Raw genomic sequence first — 27,420 nt, forward strand, 5'->3', positions numbered from 1 at the left:
AAGGTTCGAGATATTTTAGATTCGGATTCGTATTTGGATTCAAAGAAATTGTGGATTTGTCCCATCCCTAGTTTACACAATTCTGGGTTGATTCTTTGTGGACATCTGGTCCTTAAAGTAAATGAGAACCGAATGCTAAAAAGAAAAGCCAGTTACTTGCCTCTCCTCTCCTGGTGCCCATTCCAGCGCAGGATCACCCGTAGCAACATTCATCCAATTTGGTGAAATGCAGCTATCTCCGCTGCGAAGTGAGGCTTCGGGAGCCCGAGTGCTCCCGAAGACGGGCCGCTCCATACTGCACACGTGGGAGCGACCTCTATCGCATAATCGTGCATGTGCAGTATGAAGCTGCCTGTCTTCTGACTTCCAGAGTCTCCCACGGTGGGGGATTCAAGTGGGTAAGGAAATGCTGCATGGAGGGCACCAGGAGTGGAGAGGGAGGGCTCATTAGGACCCAGAGCCTTCTCTCCCCTTAGGTAAGTATCTAGCTTTTCTTTTAAAGGGAAGATCCACGGATTTTAAAAAAAATTAAAAAAAATACTAATCCACTTACCTTGGGCTTCCTCCAGCCCGTGGCAGGCAGGACGTGCCCTCGACGCTGCTCCGGAGGCTCCCGGTCTTCTCCAGGGGCTCACCCGACCTGGCCAGGCCGGCTTCCTGGTCGGGCTTCTCCTTGCGCTCCAACGTGCATCTCACGCGGTGCGCTGACGTCATCAGATGTCCTACGGACTGTACTGTGCAGGCGTGCAGGTGTAGCCTGGAGGACGTCCGATGACATCAGCGCGACAGCGTGAGACGCACGTTGGAGCGCACAAGAGCCCGACCTGGAAGCCGGCCTGGCCAGGTCGGGTGAGCCACCGGAGAAGACCGGGAGCCTCCGGAGCGGCGTCGAGGGCACGTCCTGCTTGCCACGGGCTGGAGGAAGTCCCAGGTAAGTGGATTAGTATTTTTATTTATCCGTGAACCCTCCCTTTCAGCATTTGGTTCCCATTTACTTTCAAGAAAACAATTTGTCTCCTATCTTTTTTCCTAACAGTGAGAATGAATACATAAAAGCCGTATATGAGCTGTGTTTTCTAGTGGACCTTAGATTCAACCGATTTCCCTACCACATCGATATCATCTTCAATCTGAGCCCCTACGGCTTCCGCTTCCGGAGGGCACTGAAGATAGCCTATAAGCACACAAGTAAGAACCTTTAGTCACTGCATTTTTGGTCTATTACCAGATATTTCTGCATAAAATTTAGCAAACTTCTCTCCTTAAAATACAAACAGTTTTGAAATGATTTATTAAAGAGAGATTGTCAGCCACAAAATCAAATTCCAATTAGCCACTGCTCTGTGTTTAATATGCAGCCTGCAACCTTACCCTGCATGGCAAGCACTCCAATCTATTAAAAAATGATTTGCTGTTATAAATCTTATCTCAGTCATCCTGGTTCTATATTTGCCATTTCCACTGAGAAGGAAACTTGTCATCGCTCCTCCCACATTCCTGCTCTTCACTGATTTGCTGAGGGTAGTTCAGTGTGAAGTTACTGAAATTTGATCCATGCTGCACTCACACTTGTGTTTACAAAGCAAGCTAGCTATGACAGTGCAGTTTCTAGGAGAAAAAAAGTAAGGGAGGAAATGTAATCAGGATTGGCTTCAAATCAGAGGGAACCAAGATGGAGAATGCCAGGAAAACAATTCTCTTTATTTACTATATAAAATGCACTGAAATCAAAATGTGGACAGAATAATACATGTGTTTTGTAAGTAGAACAAGTAGTAATCTCCTTATATATGTGGTTTTTTTTCCTGGGGTAGTATGGCTGCCCCTGCAGCTTTAAATAGGAACTGTAAGATAGGATTGAACTTTGTTCCAATCAGTACCACCTTTCCCATAATAAATATTTACCTTTTCTTGAATAGATCACCAGGGACATCCCTCTGATATTGTGGTGAAACCCCTCCCACAGTGTGATATCACGACTAAGGTCCTAACATTTTGCTGTCTGTGAACCTTATTGCATTGTGGGAAATACAAGCATCTTTAATCATTATGTTATTCTCACTACAGTTCCTCTTTAATGTTTTCCAAGGCTAGAGCTCATAAATGATCCAGAAACCTGGCATGGGTTTAGTGGCATAACAATAGCCCCCACAGCCACTGCAGTGGGGGGGGGGGGATGGCAGAGATGGGGGGGACCCGGGAGGCGGTCCTGTTCCTTATTATGCAGAGCAGCAAGTGTGGTGGTGGGGAGGATGGCAGAGCTGGGGGGGGAGGCGGTTCTGTTCCTTATTATGCAGAGCAGCAGGTGTGGTGGTGGGGAGGATGGCAGAGCTGGGGGGGGGAGGCGGTTCTGTTCCTTATTATGCAGAGCAGCAGGTGTGGTGGTGGGGAGGATGGCAGAGCTGGGGGGGGAGGCGGTTCTGTTCCTTATTATGCAGAGCAGCAGGTGTGGTGGTGGGGAGGATGGCAGAGCTGGGGGGAGAGGCGGTCCTGTTCCTTATTATGCAGAGCAGCAGGTGTGGTGGTGGGGAGGATGGCAGAGCTGGGGGGAGAGGTGGTCCTGTTCCTTATTATGCAGAGCAGCAGGTGTGGTGGTGGGGAGGATGGCAGAGCTGGGGGGGGGGGGGGGCGGGAGGCGGTCCTGTTCCTTATTATGCAGAGCAGCAGGTGTGTTATTATCTATGACCTTTTTCCAGTGCAAGCAGGGTTGGATTTACAGCCCAGAAGCCATTAGTTAGTAGCAAATTAGACAAGTTCTGTCTGCGTAATTATGCCAAAATTACGCAAAATTACTAATGGATGATATGAAATCAGAAATCTGTCCAAATCATAATTACGTATGGCCGTAAGTGTGAAAATATAGGCAAAGTTTGGCATAATTGTAATCAGAGGATTACGATCATCTCTAGGAGCAAGTTGTACGTTTTCAAGAATGTACAATGAAGAATGCGCATATCTGCATTTTTACATGTGGCCCATAGACTTGCATTAGGGTCTAAAGTGCTACCATTTCTGTCTAGTGTGTTCCCTGCCTCAAGGGGAGATGCTAAATACAATATTTAAGGTTGACGTATTACTCTTCCTCTATCGTGCAGTTCCACAGCCTAGTGAGAATACTAGAAGCATGAGACACATCCAAAAAGATTATGTAAAAATGTTTTTAGACTTTCTTAGATTAACCCATTTGCGTTCCGTCGTTTTCACTTGAGAAATGTTCACCTCTCATTCATTAGCCTATAACTTTATCACTACTTATCACAATGAACTGATCTATATCTTGTTTTTTCCGCCACCAATTAGGCTTTCTTTGGGGGGTACAGTTTGCTAAGAGCCACTTTACTGTAAATGCATTTTAACAGGAAGAATAAGAAAAAAACGGAAAAAATTATTATTTCTCAGTTTTCAGCCATTATAGTTTTAAAATAATACATGCCTCCATAATTAAAACTCACGTATTGTATTTGCCCATATGTCCCGGTTACTACACCGTTAAAATTATGTCCCTATCACAATGTATGGCGACAATATTTTATTTGGAAATAAAGGTGCATGTTTTCCGTTTTGCATCTATCACTATTTACAAGTTTAAAATAAAAAAAATATAGAAATATTTCATCTTTACATTGATATTTAAAAAGTTTAGACCCTTAGGTAAATATTTACATGTTTTTTTTTATTGTAATGGTTTTTTTTTTATATTAAAACATTTTATTTGGGTATTTTTGGGAGGGTGGGATGTAAACTATAGTTTTATAATGTAATTGTGTTTTGTTTTCAATTGTTTTTACTTTTAGTTGTAGTTTTACTTTTTGGCCACAAGATAGCGGCAATGAGTTTGTTTACATGACGTCACTCTAAGCGTAACACACGCTTAGAGTGACGTAGTGGGGAGGCAACGGCCAGAAAAAGCACAGCTTCCGAGAGAAGCTGTCGCTTTTTCAGCGGGGGAGAGGAATCAGTGATCGGGCACCATAGCCCGATACATTGATTCCGTGGCTACCGAATCCGCGGCCGAGAGTGCGCGTGCAAGTGCGCGATCGGCCGCGGGAGCGCGCGGTAGCGCGCATGGTTTTTGGACGTAGTTTCTACGTCCAGAAACCAAAATAGGTTAAGAGGTCTATTAGTGATATAAGTAGTGTTAGTGTTTGAATTCTGAACCACACGGTTTGAAATCTGATCAGCACCATTTCGGCACTGGACAGCAGGAAGGGGTGCGTAGCATTTATCTCTCATCTAACTCACATCTAACCGAGAGCGACTTCTTAATCCTGAGTGGGGACAGGTCTAATCTCCTCACCTGCCTACACAGTGGTTGCCTGGAATGTAACCCTGGTTTGTGAGTACCTCTTTTTTCACCCTTTAACATTCACTCCGTTCCAGTTCACACTGCACTATATTAGGCTCTCAGTGTTTCTTTTGTATTTCCCTACCAGGCTGAGCAATAGTTTGTGTTACTTTTTGTGTCCACAAAAGACCCCATTTTCAGACTCTCTGGTGGTAAATTTATGCCAGTTTATGCTGTTACCCAAGCTGACTCACATATTTTTCCAATACAGGAAATGTGATTACATTGCGGAAGGAGTCCCTCAAGCAGGAGACAGAGCTGGAGAAGATCAAGCAGAAGAGACGTCTGGATTTTCTTGACATCCTTCTATTTGCCCGGGTAACACTTCTTGCTCATTTTTGATGGTTTGGATCCTTTTTATAGATGGAGGGTTTCTCTAAAAATCCTTCACAGTGTCTTTTGAGTCCATCACAGAGGTCCACACAGTGCTCCCACCACTACAGCAAAGACCTGAACTAAGGGGGGTGATACTGTGTTTTGTAATTACTGTATACATGCACAGATAAGCCCTCCCACGCATACCCCCCACTTTTGGTCTAAAAATAGGCCAAAAGCTATGACCTGCTGATTGGCTGACACCTCCCCCCCAGAGGTGCAGAGTGCCCTGAGGAACATGCTTGAGTATGCATAGCTACCTGTCCTCAATCTAGCTTGCTTCCTCTATTGTCCCCTGCAGCTTCTGAACTGCCCACTAGCCCACTGCTCCAGGCTCACTGTCATGTGACCCCAGAGACCGCAGACTGTAGCTCTAGTGGCCAGTTCAGAAGCTGCATGGGACACTAGAGGAAGCATGCAAGAGCGAGGATGGGTAGCTATGCATGCTGAAGCATGCTATGCAGCACACTCTGCAAATGGGGTCCCCTGAACATGTCACCTATCCGTGGTGATGCTTCTGTGACAGTAATTCTGAGCATGCAAATAGCTACTTAAAGGAATACTGTAGGGGGTCGGGGGAAAATGAGTTGAACTTACCCGTGGCTCAGAGCAGGGACAAGGTCCTCCAGCACCCGAGGCTGAGACACCAAAGTGCGCCCCTCCATCCCTCCCACCCCAGCCGTCACACACTGATTGCTATTAGACTAAGAGGGCCACAGGGCCCACAACCTCCCCAACACCTAATATCTAGTTATCTGGCTTGCAGTCACTGCTATGTATCCCCTTTTCTTATTTCTTTCTGCTTCATACACAATTAGGAATGACAACTGAATGAATTGTGTGCCCCCTCCTACACTGCGCCCTGAGGCTGGAGCCTCTCCAGCCTATGCCTCGGCCCGTCCCTGCCGTGGCTTGTAATGGTCCCCCGCAGACATCCTGTGCCCGCGCAGCCACTCACTGATGCTCCGGGACCGCCTCCGGTTCACTTCTGTAATTTCTGACTTTAAAGTCAGAAAACCCCTGCGCCTGCGTTGCCGTGTCCTCGTTTCTACTGATGTCACCAGGAGTGTATAGCACAAGCCCAGTATGGTCTGTGCCTGCGCAGTACGCTCCTGGTGACATTAGCGGGAGCGAGGACACGGCAACGCAGGCGCAGGGGTTTTCTGACTTTAAAGTCAGAAATTACAGAAGTGAACCGGAGGCGGGGCCGGAGCATCAGTGAGCGGCTGCGTGGGTACAGGATGCCTGCGGGGGACCATTAGAAGCCCCAGGTATGTTCAACTCATTTTCCCCCGACCCCCCTACAGTATCCCTTTAAAGCGGAACTGAAGAGCTTCTAAAAATAAAGAGTTTCACTCACCTGGGGCTTCTTCAAGCCCCTTGCAGCCGTCCTGTCCCACGCCGGTCCTCCACGATCCTCCATTCTCCCGGCCAGCTACTTTCGGTTTCGCCGATGGACCACTGTGCCTGCAATGCGTATCCTTTGTGTCCCAGTACACAATAGCTGTATTGCAGGATAAACTTGGCAGGGCTGCATAAGCGCAGTGGACCCTTGACTTACAATTCGAGTAACGAAACTAGCTGGCAGCGGGGAACGGAGGATCGTTGAGGAGCGCCGTGGGACAGGACAGCTGCAAGGGGCTTGCAGAAGCCACAGGTAAGTGAAACTCTTTATTGTTAGATCTTTCCGCTTTAATGAATGCTTTGCTGATCGTGATTTTATTCAGCCTAATGCCTATGTAGGCTCTCCCCAATGTCCTGAATTTTTTTTTCAACCAATCATTTTATTAGCCATTTCTCTATCACAGGTTTTTTCCCCTTCAAAAGCTCTTCCCATTCATTCGATAATAACTTTATCGCTAATTATCACACTGAAATGATCTACAGTGGTTTGCAAACGTATTCGGCCCCCTTGAAGTTTTCCACATTTTGTCACATTACTGCCACAAACATGCATCAATTTTATTGGGATTCCACGTGAAAGACCAATACAAAGGGGTGTACACGTGAGAAGTGGAATGAAAATCATACATGATTCCAAACATTTTTTTTTTCAAATAAATAAGTGCAAAGTGGGGTGTGCGTAATTATTCAGCCCCCTGAGTGAATACTTTGTAGAACCACCTTTTGCTGCAAATACAGCTGCCAGTCTTTTAGGGTATGTCTCTACCAGCTTTGCACATCTAGAGACTGAAATCCTTGCCCATTCTTCTTTGCAAAACCGCTCCAGCTCAGTCAGATTAGATGGACAGCGTTTGTGAACAGCAGTTTTCAGACCTTGCCACAGATTCTCGATTGGATTTAGATCTGGACTTTGACTGGGCCATTCTAACACATGGATATTGTTTGTTTTAAACCATTCCATAGTTGCCCTGGCTTTATGTTTAGGGTCGTTGTCCTGCTGGAAGGTGAACCTCCGCCCCAGTCTCAAGTCTTTTGCAGTCTCCAAGAGGTTTTCTTCCAAGATTGCCCTGTATTTGGCTCCATCCATCTTCCTAGCAACTTTTGACCAGCTTCCCTGTCCCTGCTGAAGAGAAGCATCCCCAGAGCTTGATTCTGCCGCCACCATATTTGACAGTCGGGATGGTGTGTTCTGAATGATGTGCAGTGTTAGTTTTCCGCCACACATAGTGCTTTGCATTTTGGCCAAAAAGTTCAAATTTGGTCTCATCAGTCCAGAGCACCTTCTTCCACATGTTTGCTGTGTCCCCCACATGGCTTGTGGCAAACTGCAAACGGGACTTCTTATGCTTTTCTGTTAACAATTACTTTCTTCTTGTCACCATGGGCCTCTTGACTGCATTTCTAATCAGCACTCTCGTTGGTCGGCCTGTGAGTCTAGGTGGACGACCTTGTCTTGGTAGGTTTACAGTTGTGCCATACTCCTTCCATTTCTGAATGATCGCTTGAACAGTGCTCCGTGGGATGTTCAAGGCTTTGGAAATCTTTTTGTAGCCTAAGCCTGCTTTAAATTTCTCAATAACTCGATCCCTGACCTGTCTGGTGTGTTCTTTGGACTTCATGGTGTTGTTGCTCCCAATATTCTCTTAGACAACTTCTGAGGTTGTCACAGAGCAGCTGTATTTGTACTGACAATAGATTACACACATGTGCACTCTATTTAGTCATTAGCACTCATCAGGCAATGTCTATGGGCAACTGACTGCCCTCAGACCAAAGGGGGCTGAATAATTACGCACACCCTACTTTGCAGTTATTTATTTTTTAAAAATGTTTGGAATCATGCACGATTTTCGTTCTACTTCTCACTTGTACACCACTTTGTATTGGTCTTTCTCGTGGAATTCCAATAAAATTGATTCATGTTTGTGGCAGTAATGTGACAAAAGCCACTGTAACTTACCTTCTTAAAACAGGAGGTATTTGAGTTTCTACAGCTCTAAAGGAATACCAAGACTAATCCTCTCAGACCGCACCCCCGGTACTTCCACAATCTCTGCATGCCGCGAGAGAACTGGGTGCGTGGTCTGAGAGCAGAAAATGTTGTAGGCTGGAGACACACCCGAGAGAGTTTTTCGGATAATTTTCGTTTTTTTTTTTTAAATGTTCCAATTGACTTGCATTTTACAAACGATTATACTGCGCTCCAATGGAAAATCAAATATTCAGGGGATCGCAGCTAAAAAAGGTTCACTCCACCTTACTCAACAGTCCACAACGATTCACTGCGCTTTCCACCCTGAAACAGTTAAAACAAGCACATAGTGCAAAGTATTGTCTTATAAAACCACAATCTGCACCCCGTGCATGCACTCCTGGAGGTAGTGCCTCCACCGTATATGGGATACTAGTCACTCTCCCCATGTGAATGCACTCACCAGAAGCGCGTCTTGGCTATTGGCATATCACACATAACATAGATGTCAGCCAAGGAGGATCTCCATATGTAAAACCAACTTCCAAGTTTATTGCCACAGATATGCAGGTTGACAGAGAGTACATACGATCCTATCGCGGATATAACAGCCGCACGCCACCACACTGTCTCTCCTGCTTCCTTCTCGAATTCCCATGACGTCAGCGCGCACACACCTCCGACTCCGCCCTATGCGTTTCGTCACATTACGTGACTCATTCAGGGGCTGGAGGTCGCTTACCGACATCAGAATAAATACCATCCGTGCTTCCTCCGCCTGTGGTTCCGCCTACACCACCGCCCTCCTCTGGTTACTAAGCTACCACACAGCGTGCTGACTTCATTATATTCCGCGGTTTTGGTAAACAAGTAAAATTACAGATCAAATCAGTAAATTACATTAAAATTCCTATATAAAAAAATGCAATATACAGCCTAGTCATGCCCGATCCTCTATAATCATAGTTCATAATTAATTTCCGCATGTTCTTACATACATATTTCCCCTACCTTCTCTTATCTTATATTTCTTATATTTACACCAATTCATGTGCTTGTCACTCCATAACAATACCTATCCCCATACACTTATTCATCATAGAAAGTGACAGTGCAAATACATATAACAGTGCTTACTATACATAATGCAATTCTTTATCACTCTCATACCCCCTTCCCATCATTATGCTACCCCTCACCTATATAGGGGTTAATCCATAAAATGATTAGACCACTACCTTTACAATCCTCTCAAAAATCCTAATACCTCAATTAATCAATTAATGAAATATCTTGAGCAAAACCTCAGTGTATAATCCCAAAAAACACAAAAAATGTGCAAAATGCAACAAATTGCAACCAAAGTGACTTGTGCATGCTTCCAAAATACAAATATGCAAAATTACAAAAATACAAAGTGATTATGAAATACAAACCACTGCACCTTATATAAATACACCCCCTACTACCCATCTCATCATCCATTTGCAATAAAACAGTTAATATCTAGTTCAATATTTAAACCTTTAGGCTAGTTACACACCAGGACGTTGCGTTTAGGGGACGTTATAGGGCACATAACGTGCCCCTAACGCAACGCCTGGTGCTCTCTGGTGTGGACGTCGGAGTGAGCCGCGTTGTGCAGCCCACTCTGGCGTCCGTGATGCCGTGATGCGTACTTTTGGACGCATGCGGCATCACGTGGTCCCGCCCGGCCAATCGCCGCACAGAGCGGCCGCTCCAGGAAGTAAACACTGCACGTCACTGAGTTCAGTGAATATTAATTAGCCATGTGCCCGGCCGCTCTCCCCTCCTCCCCAACATGACTGAGCATGTGCAAACAGTCTAACGCGGCTTAGCCGAGTAGAACGCACAGCATGCAGCACTTTGCTGCGTTACAATGTAATGCAACGTGGGCAGTGTGAACAGTCCACTTGTGTTACATTGCTGTGCGTTGGGGGAGCGTTACAGGCTGCACTAACGTGCGCCTGTGTGCAAGAAGCCTTAGGGGATAACGTTCCCAGCCTGTAAGTCCATCCCGTCTCTTTTTTACATAGCTGCTGCAGTTTATTACTCCCGCGCCAATGCGATCTTACCCGTTCTACAGCAGCCACTTTGAGACTTGTATCCCTTCCTGATGTTATCTATGTGCCGATAAATTCGTTTCTTTAATGGCTGTGTTGTCCTCCCAACATATTGTGAGCCACACACACATGTTAAAACATAAACCACATATGTTGAGGAACATGTTATTAATGGGTGGTAGTGGTAGTGGTCTAATCATTTTATGGATGAACCCCTATATAGGGGAAGGGTAGCATAATGATGGGAAGAGGGGGTATGAGAGTGATAAAGAATTGCATTATGTATAGTAAGCACTGTTATATGTATTTGCACTGTCACTTTCTATGATGAGTAAGTGTAGGCGGAACCACAGGCGGAGAGGGCGCGGATGGTATTTATTCTGACGTCGGTAAGCGACCTCCAGCCCCTGAATGAGTCACGCAACGTGAATAGACATATAAGTTTGTATTTGTATTTTACAAGCAACAACAATATCAGTGAGTATAACTTGCCTTCTTAAAACAGGAGGTATTTGAGTTTCTACAGCTCTAAAGGAATAACAAGACTAATCCTCTCAGACCGCACCCCCGGTACTTCCACAATCTCTGCATGCCGCAAGAGAACTGGGTGCGTGGTCTGAGAGCAGAAAATGTTGTAGGCTGGAGACACACCCGAGAGAGTTTTTTTGGATAATTTTCGTTTTTTTTTTTTGTTTTGTTTTTTAAATGTTCCAATTGACTTGCATTAGAATTATGGTAAATTGTAGTGATCACAATTTTTCGTTACACTCTGGTGGGGTTTTCGGACGAGGCACATTATACGTAAATCGGAGGGGACCAGGGCCGGGCCGAGGCGAAGGCAAGAGAGGCTCCAGCCTCAGGGCACAGTGTAGGAGGGGGCGCACAACTCACTCAGCTATCATTTCCCTATTGTGTCTGAAGCAGAGAGAAATAAGAAAAGGGGATACATGGCGGTGACTGCAAGCCAGATAACTAGAGATTAAGGTGTTGGGGGCCCAGGGGTTCCTCTTATGTCTAATAGCAATCAGTGTGTGACGGCTGAGGTGGGAGGGATGGGGAGGGGCCTCTTAGTCTAATAACAATCAGTGTGTGACGGCTGAGGTGGGAGGGATGGAGGGGCGCACTTTGGTGTCTCAGCCTTGGGTGCTGGAGGACCTTGTCCCGGCTCTGGAGGGGACCATGCCACAGATACATGGGCTCATTTTGACCTATTCCATCTGTTACAGTATTCCTTTAAAGAGTAACTGTCAGGCATAAAATCAAAAATCAATTCTTTATTTTTATCTGGCAAACTAGTAAAAAGGATGCTAACCAAGCAATCCAAAAGTTAAAATCACTATTACTTTTCTTCTCCATAAAACATCATTCCCCAGTTTCCCTGGCTCCTATTTGGTTCATCTGCCGCACAAAGGAAGTTGCAGGGCCTGCTGAGTTTTCATTTTTTTTTCTTCTTTACTTTCCCCTCAGACATAACTAATGCAGCCTGATTGGTGGAAGCCTCTTTCCCTCCTGTTTTCCCCTCCCACACCTCTGTTCCTCTCTGATTGGCCAATATTTCTCAATGCACTTTCTATTGCAGAGCTGGGTGGGAGTGTCTTAAGACTGGGAGGGGGGCGGGCAATGATACACAGACAGAGTAAGGGAAGAAATGATGTCAGAATTGGCTTCAAGATAGACACAGCCAAAATGGAAAATCCTAAGAAGGATTTTCTCTTTTTTTACTATAGAAAAAATCACTAAAATCAAAAATGTGGACAGTGCAATATTACATGTTATGTAAGTAGAGCAAGTATTTATCTACTTATATATGTGGGGGTTTTTTCTGAGATAGTATGGCTGACAGCTCCACTTTAAGTGAGCAATTGTGGTTTCTCATGATGCATTACTCCTGAATACGTGAACCATCTCTTTATTCCTCTGAAGACAGGCTCACATCCAAAACCGCTGGTGTGTAGCAAGACTAAAGCTTATGAATATTACAGAGCCACATCAATCCAACATGAATACAGCTGTTTCAGACTTTCTGGCCCTCATCAGTGCATGGCAGGGATTTTGGTGGCTCTACAGTATGGGATATGGCTTGGACCAGTACTACAAAATACCCAGGTAGCTTATGGTGACCCAGAACTACTAAGAAAGTATAGGGTGCTAAAAGAGACTGAAAAGCCCACCGATTAAAAAGCAACGTGCTAAAAATGTGCGTAACTTTACATTTGTTCTGAGTTATTTATTTAATGTGATTTAAAGTCTCCTAACAAATCCTTAAAAACGTTAAACACCCAGGATGAGAACGGTCAGGGGTTGTCTGACGAGGACCTGAGGGCGGAGGTGGACACCTTCATGTTTGAGGGACACGATACGACGGCCAGCGGGATTGCCTGGATATTATACTGTATGGCCAAATACCCGGAACACCAGGAAAAATGCCGGGAGGAGATCAGGAAGGTCATGGGAGACCGAGACACCATAGAATGGTGAGAAGTTTTTAGAACATTGATTTTATATCAACAATATCCATAATGAGTTGCTACGTATGTCTTCTTTGCAATTTCTCAGCTTTACCCGTCTTACATAGCCACAGTACATATACACATTGGGTAAAAGTCGTCCGAAACACCTGATAATAACCACTTCGGCTGGTGATTATTCACCTTTCAAATGTGTGTACAGCGTATGATTGATGTAGCTTAAAGATCAAACATGTTGGATCTTTAACGATCCCTGACTAGCATGCTCGATCACAATATTATTTTCACTCCCGCCGCTCCATCATCCATTGATTTTTGTCCCTCTGCCCCCCCATAGCAACATAATGCATGGCTAGCCTGAAAGCTAGTGATACGTCTGTTAAGCATAGGTCTCTAATTTGTCACTCGAGGATAGTTAACGTTTCAGCAACCCCACTATGTCCTATACATGATTAATGCAGAGTAGACAGTGCAGAAAAGCGCAATGCATACCTGCTCCTGGCACAATACATGTCTCCGCCACTGTTTAGTTTGTAAGTGCCATGCTGCCAACCAATCACCATGTGAGGACTGAAGCTACATGGTGGAGAAGACAGATATTACGCCGGAAGGAGGTAAGTATAGCGCTTTGCCGCTCTCTGCATTAATCATATATAGGACCGCCTCCCATCCAGCTCCCAGACCACCCCAGCTGCCAGGCTATAGTTACACAGGTGACACCTCAACAGTGGCGTAACAATAGGGGCTGCAGCCCCTGAATCTGTGGGGAGCCCAGGACCCCTCTGGGGCCCGCTCAAGGCTGTTTTGGGGGGCAGGAGGGGTCACAGCATGAGGGGAAAGCATGGCCACACATCGGCAGGGAGGGCGGACAGTCCCCCCCCCCCCCCTCCCTCACCTCGGGCGCTTCCTTCAGTGTGCTCCCCTCCTGCATCAATCGTGGGCAGCAGGCGGCGGGTAGGAACACATACCTCCATCCACGCACCGGAGGTTCCGATCTTCAAGTGTCTGGCGCTACTTCCTGTTTAAACAGGAAGTAGCGTGAGGCACTTAGAGATCGGACCTCCGCAGTGGATGGAGGTATGTGTTCCTGCCCGCTCTGCTGCCGCTGATAGATGCTGAGGGGAGAGCCCGAGGTGAGGGGGGGGACTGTCCCCTCCTCCCCACCGATGTGTGGCCATGCTTTCCCCTCAGGCTGCAACTCCTCCTACACCCCAAAATGGCCCTGAGCAGGCCAGGGGTGGGGGCTATCCAAATTTTTGCAGGGGGGCCCAGTGATTTCTAGTTACGCCCCTGCTCCTCAGATTACAGACCTGTCTCCCTAGTAAAGCACAGCCTGCAACCCTGAATTCCTCTGCTGGGGGGGAGGGGTTTAGTATGACAAAAGCTTCTAACTGGTCTTTGACACGGAGCTATCACTCCATAAACCATCAAGAAGGATGAGGCTAACATAGTCCATTAGACTCTAACTATACGATTTATCAACGTCAGCTATTTAACTTAATTTATATATTTATCTCCCCCTTGTGTGTTATTAGGGAGGATCTGGGTAATATGCCGTATTGTACCATGTGTATTAAGGAGAGCATGCGTCTCTATCCACCGGTGCCATTAATTGCTCGAGAACTTACCTCACCAATCACCTTTCCTGATGGGCGGAGCTTGCCTAAAGGTAAGTGAGGGGACATTCCACTTTTTTATGATGCTTGGGGTGAACACACTGTACAGTATAATTACCTTGGGGAGATACACCCAAACCACTATGTGCGAATTAAAAACACAAATAGGGAGCATGTCCCCCCAAACAACATAAATAAGCAGCTTTCCTCCCCTCCCCCAACAACTTAGTTATGTAACATTCACCCTAACATACATCATTGGGTATTGTCCCCATTATATAACTAGGCAGTATGTCCTTCTTAACAAAACAACAAGGCAAAATTTCCTCCCAAACAACATAGTAAGGCAGAGTAACCCCCAAACAACACAATTAAAGCAAACTGAAAATTAAAAGTCAAAATAACATACACACGTTATACTTACCCAGGGCAGTTTCTAGGCTAAATTTCACCCAGTTCGAGAGTCAAAAAATATGCCCCCCCCCCCCCCCCCCCCCCACACACACACACACACACTTCCCCAAAATCAGAGCTGCTAAGTGAAATCATGTCAAAAGGCTTCTTGAAACCAACTCACCATTATTATTTTTTTTTACTTATGCTTAACACAAGGTTTATTGAGAGAAATGTTGCAATCCCACTGGCCTGACCCCACAACCCCTCTCCCAGTACATGGGACAGCACGGTGGCATAGTGGTTAGCGCTCTCGCCTTGCAACGCTGGGTTCCCGGTTCGAATCCCAGCCAGGTCAACATCTGCAAGGAGTTTGTATGTTCTCCCCGTGTCTGCGTGGGTTTCCTCCGGGCACTACGGTTTCCTCCCACATACCAAAAACATACAGATAAGTTATTTGGCTTCACTCTAAAAAATTGGCCCTAGACTATGATACATACACTACACTGTACATACATAGACATAGGACTATAGTAGGGATTAGATTGTGAGCTCCTCTGAGGGACAGTTAATGACAAGACTATATTCTCTGTACAGTGCTGCGTAATATGTCAGCTCTATATAAATCCTAAATAATAATAATGCTGCAATCCCACTGGCCTGACCCCACAGCCCCCCTCCCAGTGCATGTTGCAATCCCACTGGCCTGAACCCACAAACCCCCCCCCCCCTCCCCCCCAGTACATGTTGCAATCACACTGGCCTGACCCCACTGCCACCCCCTTAGATAACTTAACAGTCCAGCCAGGGAGTCACAGTCAAAATCAGACCATGGTGGTATGGTGGTCTGACCACCAGCCCAGGGCAAAAAGAGCGCCACCCTCCCCCAACAGCCACGTCAGAAATATAGACTGCCTGCCTACTTACCATGATGTTGTCCACCATCCTGGCAGGTGGAATTGGATTCTGGTCCTGGAAGAAGGCGCCAGGCCCGGATCGGTGGGGGTCCGGGCGGGGGACCACGGAGCCAGAGGTGCTAGCGGGCAGCAGCAGCAAGGGCAAGACACACACACTAATAGCAGCAATAGGGCGCTTTGCTGGGCTGGGTGCTGTGCAGGGTGCTTTGCTGGGCTTTGGGCTGTGCAGGGCGCTTTGCTGGGCTGAATGCTGGGGGCTGTGCAGGGTGTTGCTGGGCTGCATGCAGGGTGCTATGCTGGGCGCTGTTCAGGGTGCTTTGCTGGGCTGGGTGCTGTGCAGGGTGCTTTGCTGGGCTGCATGCTGGGGACTGTGCAGGGTGCTATGCTGGGTGCTGGGGCTCTGCAGGGTGCTTTGCTGGGCTGCATGCTGGGGGCTGTGCAGGGTGCTATGCTGGGCTGCATGCTGGGGGCTGTGCAGGGTGCTTTGCTGGGCTGCATGCTGGGGGCTGTGCAGGGTGCTTTGCTGGGCTGGGTGCTCTACAGGGTGCTATGTTGGGCTGCATGCTGGGGGCTGTGCAGGGTGCTTTGCTGGGCTGGATGCTGGGAGCTGTGCAGGGTGCTTTGCTGGGCTGCATGCTGGGGACTCTGCAGGGTGCTTTGCTGGGCTGGGTGCTCTACAGGGTGCTATGCTGGGCTGGATGCTGGAGGCTCTGCAGGGTGCTTTGCTGGGCTGGATGCTGGGGGCTCTGCAGGGTGCTTTGCTGGGCTGGATGCCGGGGGCTGTGCAAGGTGCCTTGCTGTGCTGGGTGCTCTGCAGGGTGCTATGCTGGGCGGGATGCTGGGGGCTCTGCAGGGTGCTTTGCTGGGCAGGATGCTGGGGGCTCTGCAGGGTGCTTTGCTGGGCAGGATGCTGGGGGCTCTGCAGGGTGCTTTGCTGGGCTGGATGCTGGGGGCTCTGCAGGGTGCTTTGCTGGGCTGGATGCTGGGGGCTCTGCAGGGTGCTATGCTGGGCTGGATGCCGGGGGCTGTGCAAGGTGCCTTGCTGTGCTGGGTGCTCTGCAGGGTGCTATGCTGGGCGGGATGCTGGGGGCTCTGCAGGGTGCTATGCTGGGCGGGATGCTGGGGGCTCTGCAGGGTGCTTTGCTGGGCTGGATGCTGGGGGCTCTGCAGGGTGCTTTGCTGGGCGGGATGCTGGGGGCTGTGCAGGGTGCTATGCTGGGCTGGATGCTGGGGGCTCTGCAGGGGCATCCATCTGAAAATGGCGCCTGTGAATAATGGCGCACGGTGTTGCCGCTAATCCGTTTGCCGCTTATCGCTATTTAACGTTAAAGCCTTATTGTTATTTAACATTAAAGCCTTATTGTTATTTAGCGTTAAAGCCTTATCGTTATTTAGCGTTAACACACAGAACCCTCTCTGCACCTATCCCTAACCCATAACCCCCCACGGTGGTGCCTAACCCTAACCACCCTCCTGGTGATGCCTAACCCTAAGACCCCCCTGGTGGTGCCTAACCCTAAGACCCCCCTGGTGGTGCCTAACCCTAACCACCCCCCTTGTGGTGCCTAACCCTAAGACCCCCCTGGTGGTGCCTAACCCTAAGACCCCCCTGGTGGTGCCTAACCCTAACCACCCCCCTGGTGGTGCCTAACCCTAAGACCCCCCTGGTAGTGCCTAACCCTAAGACCCCCCTGGTGGTGCCTAACCCTAAGACCCCCCTGGTAGTGCCTAACCCTAACCACAGCCCTGGTGGTGCCTAACCCTACCACCTCCCTGGTGGTGCCTAACCCTAACCTTGACAGCGTTACATTAAATCCATTCACCGTTTTGCAGTTAAATAACATCTGCTGTTTGGCATATGAATGGCACTATTGATAAATAACGTTAGTGTGTGCCACTACAGATAAATAACGTTAGTGTGTGCCACTATTGATAAATAACGTTAGTGTGTGCCACTATTGATAAATAACGTTAGTGTATGCCGTTTTTCTTCTTTTTTCCCTGTGCGCCATTATTATGCAGCACTAACGATAAATAGCGATAAGCGTATCTTTTTAATGCGGCGCCATTTTTATGCATAGGCGCTGTGCGCCATTATTCACTGATCCCCTGCAGGGTGCTATGCTGGGCGGGATGCTGGGGGCTGTGCAGGGTGCTATGCAGGGCTTACACAGACCTCAGAGCTGGCGGCGACCCGACCGGAGAACGGCAGAGCAGAGCGCACACTACCACCAGCATCACTTCATGCAGGAAGTGGTCATGGTCAATGACATCACTTCCGCATGTGCATTGTCTGCGGGTGTGCGCTCTGCTCTGACACTCTCCGGTCGGGTCGCCGCCAGCGCTGAGGTCTGCAAGAGAGGCAGGCAGCAACGGGAGGCACACGGGGGGGGGGGGGGGGGGGTACGCGACATACGCGAACTGAAGCCGGTGATCGTGCTGGTGCGCACAGCTCCTCCTGCCTCTCGCTGCACCGCATCCGCGCGTCACCGGCTCCTAGCAGTCACATCCTTCTGCTTCTGCCTGGCGCCCCCCCCCCCCATCTGTCTCTCATCGGCGCCCCGTTCAGCAGAACCGGCTGAACGGGGCAAGAAACGGCCCTGTACTTACCTCCCGTGTAGTCTACTCATCAATCTCTTTCTCCTCTCCTGCGTCCTGTTTGCCCACTGTGATCAATGTAATTCTCCATCCTCCATTTTGAAAATGGCCTTTACTCCATAACAGCTTCCAAGTTAGCACACTGTTAAACTGTAATGTCCCCCATTTGAGCCATAGGGAAACATGGACATTACCTTGCACATCAGTTGCCCTTTCAGTTATAACTGACAGCAACTGATATATAACTGACAGCAACTGATATATTTCAGTTTTGACAAAATCTTGTTAGAACTGGAAAGAATCGTCCTAAGAAGAACATGGTGAGCTTCTGAGAAAAACTGACAGGGAGGTAAGTACAGTATGTAATATTCATTTACAGGTACATCATGTGTTTATTTTCAATTATTTTACTCAGTTCAGGTTCACTTTAAACAGTGTGTATCCCTCAACAACCTAATTAGGCACAGAGTACCCCCAGACAACATAATTAGGAAGAATTTACCACCAAACATAATTAATTTGTCCTCTCAAACAACATATTAGGATGTGTACCCATCACATAATTAGGCAGAGTGTAATAAAAATAAATAGTCATCATACTCACCTAAAGCTTAATCATATCCTACATCCCTTTCATCTGCAACAGCAATCTTCCCATGTGTTTGGACTACGGTACATTAAAGAGAACCTGAGGTGAGTTCTAACAATGCTATCAGCATACAGAGGCTGGGTCTGCTTATACTGCCCAGCCTCTGTTGCTATCTCGATCCCCCCCTAAGTTCCCCCTGAGCTCTGCTATGCCCCCATAAATCATTAGTCGAGCTGTCGACACACAGCGTAAGGCAGCCGGCTGTTTACAACTGCAGCTGTCAGTCTCGGCGCTCCCCCGCCTCCTCCATAGCTCCGGTCCCCGCCCGCGTCCCTTTCCTCCCTGCTGATTGGAGGAAAGGAACGCGGGCGGGGACCGGAGCTATGGAGGAGGCGGGGGAGCGCCGAGACTGACAGCTGCAGTTGTAAACAGCCGGCCGCGACACGCTGTGTGTCGACAGCTCGGCTAATGATTTATGGGGGCATAGCAGAGCACAGGGGGAACTTAGGGGGGATTGAAATAGCAACAGAGGCTGGGCAGTATAAGCAGACCCAGTCTCTTTATGCTGATAGCATTGTTAGAACCCACCTCGGGTTCTCTTTAATGTTGTTGGTGGCACAGCACATAGTGCGCCACATCACCAGAACCTGATAGGTACAGCACACAGGAGTATTACTGGTGCTCGGCCTCTTGCACACAGGAGGTTGGACTATATAAATCTGTGTAAGGATTAAGGAAGGATCGGGGCACCTTGTAAAATTTTTCGAGACTAGTCCTTGAAAGATTTGCTCCTGCAGAATCGCTGACAATGACAGCTAACCTATTTGAGATGTGTGAGTAACGAGCTATACTTTGTTTCTGAAACTTGTTTTCTCATTTCTTTTACAGGCATAACTGTTTTTCTGAGTATCTACTTAATAAACAGATGCCCCAGCTTGTGGGAGGACCCCGAGGTAACCTACTGTTATATATTCATAAACTTGTACTACAGTAACTATTAGCATAAAATACAGCAAGTCGTTATAGCAGAACCAATGTGGTGGTCTGGTGGATTATGCCTGAGGTGTTCTGGAGCTATGTAGCTAACCACCAGGGATGGTCGGAAATGCAAATTTCAGCTTCCGCAGAAAATCCGCTTTCCGCCATTGCTGATTACCGCTACCGATTCCACTTTCCACTACCGATTTCCGCATTCCGATGCGAATTTTCGCAGAAATTTCGGCCAACTTTAACATTGATTTTCTCAAAAACTTCAAGGTCTTTTTGAAAGATTTTTTTTCCTCTAGTTTCCACTCTGCTGCTTTGCTATTAACCTCTAAAGTCGGCGGCCATTGACTGTAATGGGGATTTTGGTGGATATTTCCGAATTCTCTGAATGGCTTATTTATTGTGAGTCTTCTGATTGGCTTAAAATTACTGCATACCGGTAATGCAGATTGTCCACATTGTACATTACAGTCAATAGCCGCCGACTTTACCAGTTAATAGCAAAGTCCCCGTAGGTGCTAGAAAAACCCTAAATTTGCAGGGTATGTTAAGCAGAAGATTGGGGACAAGAGGAAAAATAATCTTTCAAAAAGACCTTGTAGTTTTTGAGAAAATCAATGTTCAAATCAGCAAAGATGTCCTCGAAAATCCACCTACCACACTTGTATTACCGATTTCTGAATTCCGATGCGGAAATGCAATTTCCGATCGGAAATTATCCGACCGAGCATCCCTACTAACCACACCTGGGTTGCCACAGCCCGCCTCCAGCGCAGCAACCGTGGTCTAATAGGTGGATGCCAAGCTGGGGGCGGGCCATGGCAATGCATGTGGGGGTGGCCACAGAGCTTCAAAAACGCTTCAGCCAGCCACGGGAGTATAATGATTAATAGGTAAGCGGGTTAGTTACTAACCCTAGCACCTGCAAACACTGTTGCACATGACAGGTGGGGGCCCGAGCTCTGCCACTACTTGGGACCCCAAACCCGTATGCAACACAAAAGGGAAGGAGCGCAGGTGAGCCCCAGAGCTGCCACCACCAGGGACTCGCCCATACTACCCCTGCAAATTGATTGCCAACACAAGAGGTTTGATAACCCTAGCACCTGCCAATCTTTGCATAACTAGAACAGAGCTGTATACTAAGGGCTCTTTTATACCAGCCGCAGAGTCATTTATAGTGATGAAAAATCAAAAAGCAAAGGACAAGCACCATCAATAATATTCAAGGCTTAATTATAACCAATAAATAAATCTTAGTCGTGTGCAGAAAAGGCCAATAGATATAGGAAGTCACTAAAAAAGAGCAAAGGACTGGCCCTAAGTAAACCGCACCACAACAGTATTATCAATATAGAAAGCCTTTATTGTCACCATATAAAGATTAAAAACATAAAAACAATTGCACTGTAATATAAGGCCCAATAATAAACATGATTGAACAAGTCTCCATGTCAATAAATACACATACGGTATGTATGTGTAACACACAATCCTCCAAGAACCTTTTTTAGTGACAATTTATAGGGATGAATAGAGATGTTGGCGAACCGTTCGCCAGCGAATCTCTAAGGGCCGCTACTACTTCCGGGTCACAATGACCCGTAGTAGTTAGGCTGCGCTGGGCCGGTGGTGCGCGTCTTAGATTGCGTGCCTGTTGCCAGGCACTCTCTGCGCTGTTGCCAGGCACCCGGAATTAGTACAGGGGGGAGGGGGGATTCGCCGACATCTCTAGTGATGAACACAGATTTTGCACAATAGAAATTTTGATCGTAATTCCCAATTACAATGTGAAATCGTATTAGTATTAGTTTGTAAACATAATCAGGAAGCATCATTTAGCATAATTTTCATGCCGAATTTAAAGGTTAATAGCAAACCCTCCGCGCATGCCATTGTCACCAAAATCGCTACATACATTAAGGAGAAAAGTGGGAACATGTAAAAAAGAAGTCCTTGTTGTTTTTGAGAAAATCGATTTTAAAAAAAGCAAAGGAAAAATGGTTTTGAAAGACAATTTAAAAGCCATTTTTCCTTTCCGTTTTTAAAATCGATTTTCTCAGAAACTACAAGGACTTTTTGAAATCTTTTTTTTTTTATTTGCACTTTTTCACACTCTTCTCCTTGACATATGGAGCCATTTTGATGACAATTTCATGTATGGGAACTCTGCTATTAACTGCTAAAGTCGGTACAAAATTACGCAAAGTTATCAATGTATTACATGAAATCAATTGAATGTCCAAATCGTAATTACATATAGCCGTGATTGCAGAAGTTTATGCAAAATGTCTCTAAATTGTAATTGTTAGAAACCAATATTAAGGGGTCCCTAGACTGGTCAATTTCAGCCAGCGATTTTCCCGCTATTGCGTTTAGCGCTTCTATAGCACTGAAACGCGATCGCCGGGAAAACGCCTAAAAATGGTGCAGGCTACGCATTTGCATTTTCGCGATTTTGGACGATTTGCGGCGATTAGCGCAAATCGCCCAAGTAAGAACGGGCCCATAGGGTTTTAATACACTACCGCTTTCAAAAGCGCTAGCATTTGAGCGTTTTGCCGAATTCGCCGAGGCAAAACGCTCAAGTGTGAATGGGCCCTAACAGCAGGTGCATTGTTAAGGCAAGAGATTCAGGGCACTTCCACGAATCCCCACCCACGGTGCCCTGGGAGAAAGCGTGGTAGTGACGTGGCTTGGAAATCAGCATGGGACGCGCCGTGGGACGGATTAAAACAGACGGCTGCTGGGTAAGTTTAACCCTCCCTCGCTCACCCGCTCAGGTGCATTTATTATCCGGATTAATTCCAAATGAAACCCATTCGGAATTCATCCGGAGCTCATCACTGTACGGAGTCAATTATTATTTTACATTTTCCTAATGACCATGACCAAGATGTTTTTTTTTTTTTTTTTAATGATTGCATTTTGTTGATGATCCTATGTGTTGTTATTTTTGGCGTATTTTTTATGTTTGTGATAATCTAGAGAAAATATAGACATATTCTCATTCTCTTTCTGTTATCAGGTATTTGACCCTTTGAGGTTTTCTTTGGACAATCCTTCTAACAGACACTCCCACGCCTTCCTACCCTTCTCCGCTGGAACAAGGTAAGTAGTTTATCTTAACCACTTCAGCCCACAGTGTTGCTCACCTTATGCATCCGGGCAACTTTTACCTCCCATTCATTCGTCAATAACTTTATCACTACTTATCACACTGTAATGATCTATATCTTGATTTTCCGCCGCCAGTTAGGCTTTCTTTGGTTGGTACATTTTGCTAAGAAATATTTTATTCCAAACCCATTTCAACAGGAAGATTAAGAAAGAAATTGAAAAAATTCATTATTTCTCAGTTTTTGGCCATCATAGTTTGAAATGAATACATGCTACCGTAATTACAACCCATGTATTTTATTTTTCCCGGTTATTACACCGTTTAAATTATGGAGCAGATATTTTATTTGGAAATAAAGGTGCATTTTTTCAATTTGTGTCCATCACTATATACAAGCCTATAATCTAAAAAATTTATTTTAACATACTCTCTTGATATGCATATTTAAAAAGTTCAGACCCTTGGGTAATTTTCGGTGTGGGGGTTAAACAGCTAATTTTAAATGTAATATAATGTATTTATAAAAAAATGTATGTGGGTGTAGTTTTACTATTTTGCCACAAGATGGCCACAGTCAAGTCCTGGAAGCGAACAATCACACTTCCAGGAACTAGAATGAGGACAAGGAACTTTTTTTTAAAGCAGAAAGACAGCGGCCTCTGATAAGAGTTTTTCTCTACGGGACTTAGATCGATGAATGGGAAGTATATTCCCATTCATTGATCGGGGGGCTAACGAGAGGCGGCGGGAGCGCACGCGCCTCATTCAGCTGCAGCAGTACAGTCTATCTGGACGAACATATTCGTCCAAATAGGCTTAAGTGGTTAAAGAACCACTATCTCCCAGACTTTTAAAAATGTTAGAACTTGTGTATACATTCATATAAATTGTCCTAGAGGAAAACGCACCATACACGACTTTTTACCTATGTCTCAGTTACTTACAGTACTTTACAGTAGTGAAAATCTGTCAGTTCTGGCAGTTTTAGGACTAGTACAGTTTTTCATGGGAGATTCTCAGGCTCTTCTTTATTTGCAAAAGCACTTACTGCCGCTACACCTTAGGGCCTGTTTCCACTACACGCGGATTCTGGATGCAGAAAAATTGACTCCAGTGTATGTCTATGGGCCTGTTTTCACTAAACGCCATTTTTCTGATGCAGATTTCCCATAGGCATTCATTGGAGTCAGTTTTCTGCATCCAGAATCTGCGTGAAGTGGAAATAGGTCCTAACACTAATCTCACTGCCGCTACACCTAGCACTAATCTCACTGGCGCTACACCTAACGCTAATCTCACTGCCGCTACACCTAGCAGTAACCTCACTGCCGCTACACCTAACACTAAGCTCACTGCCGCTACACCTAACACTTATCTCACTGCCGCTACACCTAACACTTATCTCACTGCTGCTACAACTAACAATAACCTCACTGCCGCTAAACCTAACACTTATCTCACTGCCACTACACCTAGCACTAACCTCACTGCTGCTACACCTAGCACTAACCTCACTGCTGCTACACCTAACACTTATCTCACTGCCGCTACACCTAGCACTAACCTCACTGCTGCTACACCTAACACTTATCTCACTGCTGCTAAAACTAACAATAACCTCACTGCCGCTAAACCTAACACTTATCTCACTGCCGCTACACCTAGCACTAACCTCACTGCTGCTACACCTAACACTTATCTCACTGCTGCTACAACTAACAATAACCTCACTGCCGCTAAACCTAACACTTATCTCACTGCCGCTACACCTAACACTTATCTCACTGCTGCTACAACTAACACTAACTGCTACACCTAACACTATCCTCACTGCTGCTACACCTAGCACTAACCTCACTGCTGCTACACCTAACACTAACCTCACTGCTGCTACACCTAACACTAACCTCACTGCGGCTACACCTAACACTAACCTCACTGCCGCTACACCTAACACTTATCTCACTACTGCGACACCTAACACTAACCTCACTGCTCCTACATATAACACTAACCTCACTACCGCTACACCTAACACTAACTTCACTGCTGCTACACCTGACACTAACCTCACTGCCGCTACACCTAACAGTAACCTCACTGCTCCTACATATAACACTAACCTCACTGCTCCTACACCTAACACTAACCTCACTGCTGCTACACCTGACACTAACCTCACTGCTGCTACACCTAACACTAACCTCACTGCTGCTACACCTAACACTAACCTCACTGCTCCTACATATAACACTAACCTCACTACCGCTACACCTAACACTAACTTCACTGCTGCTACACCTAACACTTATCTCACTGCTGCTAAAACTAACAATAACCTCACTGCCGCTAAACCTAACACTTATCTCACTGCCGCTACACCTAGCACTAACCTCACTGCTGCTACACCTAACACTTATCTCACTGCTGCTACAACTAACAATAACCTCACTGCCGCTAAACCTAACACTTATCTCACTGCCGCTACACCTAACAGTAACCTCACTGCTGCTAAACCTAGCACTAACCTCACTGCTCCTACATATAACACTAACCTCACTACCGCTACACCTAACACTAACCTCACTGCTGCTACACCTGACACTAACCTCACTGCCGCTACACCTAACACCTTATCTCACTGCTGCTACAACTAACACTAACTTTACTGCTGCTACACCTAACACTAACCTTACCTCACTGCCTCTACTTCTAACACTAACCTCACCGCCCCTACACCTAACACTATAATCACTGCCGCTACACCTAACACTAACCTAACACTAATCTCACAGCCGCTATGGTACTGCCAAAGGCATCATTTGCCGCCTTCCTCAAAAATAAGTGTTTCAAGAGATAATATTAACTATTGCTTTGTACTCTCCGTTCCAGGAACTGCATTGGACAGAACTTTGCCATGAACGAGATGAAGATCGCCCTGGCGCTGACGCTAAAGAGATTCCAATTGAGCCCTGACCCCACCAACGAGCCAAAGAAAGTTCACCAGATAGTTTTGCGTTCTGTGAATGGTATTCACTTGTATCTAAAGAAAATTCCACAGAATAAATAAAATATAGGAGAATATCATTGTATTATGGCAATGTAGTGTTACTTTATGTATGTTTCCATAATACTATATATATGCTGTCTGCCTACATTTTATGCTGCTTGTTAGCTTCTTACATCCAGGACTGGAGAGAATGAATAATTGTATAGCTATTGGGGATTGCTCTGTAAGAAAGGCAAATAAACACAGAGGGCGATGATTTGCAAATCATGTAAACTCTTTATTTCAATAAAAATGGTGCAAAGTTTCCTTTTACATGGGTTATCCCGAAATTAAAATGTCTAGGGGTTTACCTGACGCCATCTATTCTCATGGTTTATTAGGCTAATTTTCCAACTTTATTTTCAAAAAAATTTCCGCAGATTAAAAAGGGTTGGACCAATTTCTAAATTTCTTGGATGGGGGGGAATTGTCGCTGCTAAGATCATGCTGCAACCAGGCTTCTGTATTTATTTCGGGCACTACCCTTTTTATTTCAAAATTGAATCTGCAGAAATTTCAGAAGTTGTTTAATGGATTTATTTGGCGGGCTTAATCTCAAAAAAATTACGAGTAAGTCCATTTATCTCCAGAGGAAGACATTTTCGGGAGGTATAGGGAAACCCAATGTGTGGTTATACTATGTGGCTGCCCAACTTCTTTGTTGGAACCTACCTCTTGAATCCATCCCCCGGGTACGTTTTAAGGTACTCATCATTGCGCCTTATACTTTTAACGGTATTCTCTGAAATCCTACTATAAACATGAAGCTGTTTCTGAAACTGAATGGTATAGTGTGGCAGTATTTTCACCTCTGGAAGTTTTGTAAGAAAGCAATTCCCAGGGCTGGTTCAAGTAACAATTGGGCCCTAGGGCAAAATTAGCCTGGGGGCCCCTCAACAGACACCGTCGACCAAAATGCGCCATTAGAGGCCCTTTGTTGCAGCCAAATTTCCCTCCTGGGCCCCTGAGCTGGCTGCTGACCCTCCGCCAATCACCTCCCAACTTAACAGACTCTGCAGAGTCCCTTGGGAGCAACAGTTAAGATGGGGGAGGGACACCTTAGGGGCCCCTAAAAGCTCTGGGGCCCTGGGGCAATTGCCCATTTTTTCCTATGGTAGCTCCGGCCCTGGCAATTCCCTATTACCTATGAGAAACCATATTTTCTTACTTTTTTGGGGCAATCTGGATTTACCTCCTGGGCTCAGGGGTAATACAGTTTTTAGTCAAACCAATTGATCGTACTTGCTATATGTTATGCAGAAGCGCATACCTATTTGTGTGTGTAAGGTTTTGGGTTTTAGTCCTTTATTTGTTGGATTAATCAGGTTGTTATTATGTAGCCGAGATGTTGTTATGCCTGTATGACTTTTATTTTTCTTTTGTGTACCTCCCTGGACCAGCTGTTATAACCTTTTTTTTAAATAAAATGTACTTCATGTTCTTTTTCTTGTTTGTCTTGATCTGGTATATATTTGATTGATTGTCTTTTTGAAGTTTAAATA

General features: G+C 46.1%; 1 protein-coding gene across 1 annotated transcript in view; it reads left to right on the forward strand.

Moving 5' to 3' along the window:
• Positions 1-27,359, forward strand: part of LOC137520731 (cytochrome P450 4A4-like) — a 71,382-nt gene extending 44,023 nt beyond the window's left edge. The window contains exons 6-12 of the mRNA XM_068239031.1: positions 1,037-1,188; positions 4,557-4,663; positions 12,464-12,654; positions 14,184-14,317; positions 19,650-19,714; positions 22,777-22,859; positions 25,762-27,359. Coding sequence (XP_068095132.1) covers positions 1,037-1,188; positions 4,557-4,663; positions 12,464-12,654; positions 14,184-14,317; positions 19,650-19,714; positions 22,777-22,859; positions 25,762-25,939 — 910 coding nt within the window. The 3' untranslated portion in view covers positions 25,940-27,359. The remainder of the gene's footprint in view (positions 1-1,036; positions 1,189-4,556; positions 4,664-12,463; positions 12,655-14,183; positions 14,318-19,649; positions 19,715-22,776; positions 22,860-25,761) is intronic.
• Positions 27,360-27,420: the final 61 nt, after the last annotated feature.

This window comes from Hyperolius riggenbachi, chromosome 6 (genome assembly GCF_040937935.1).
Source record: "Hyperolius riggenbachi isolate aHypRig1 chromosome 6, aHypRig1.pri, whole genome shotgun sequence".
In the NCBI taxonomy this organism is placed as follows: Eukaryota; Metazoa; Chordata; class Amphibia; order Anura; family Hyperoliidae; genus Hyperolius; species Hyperolius riggenbachi.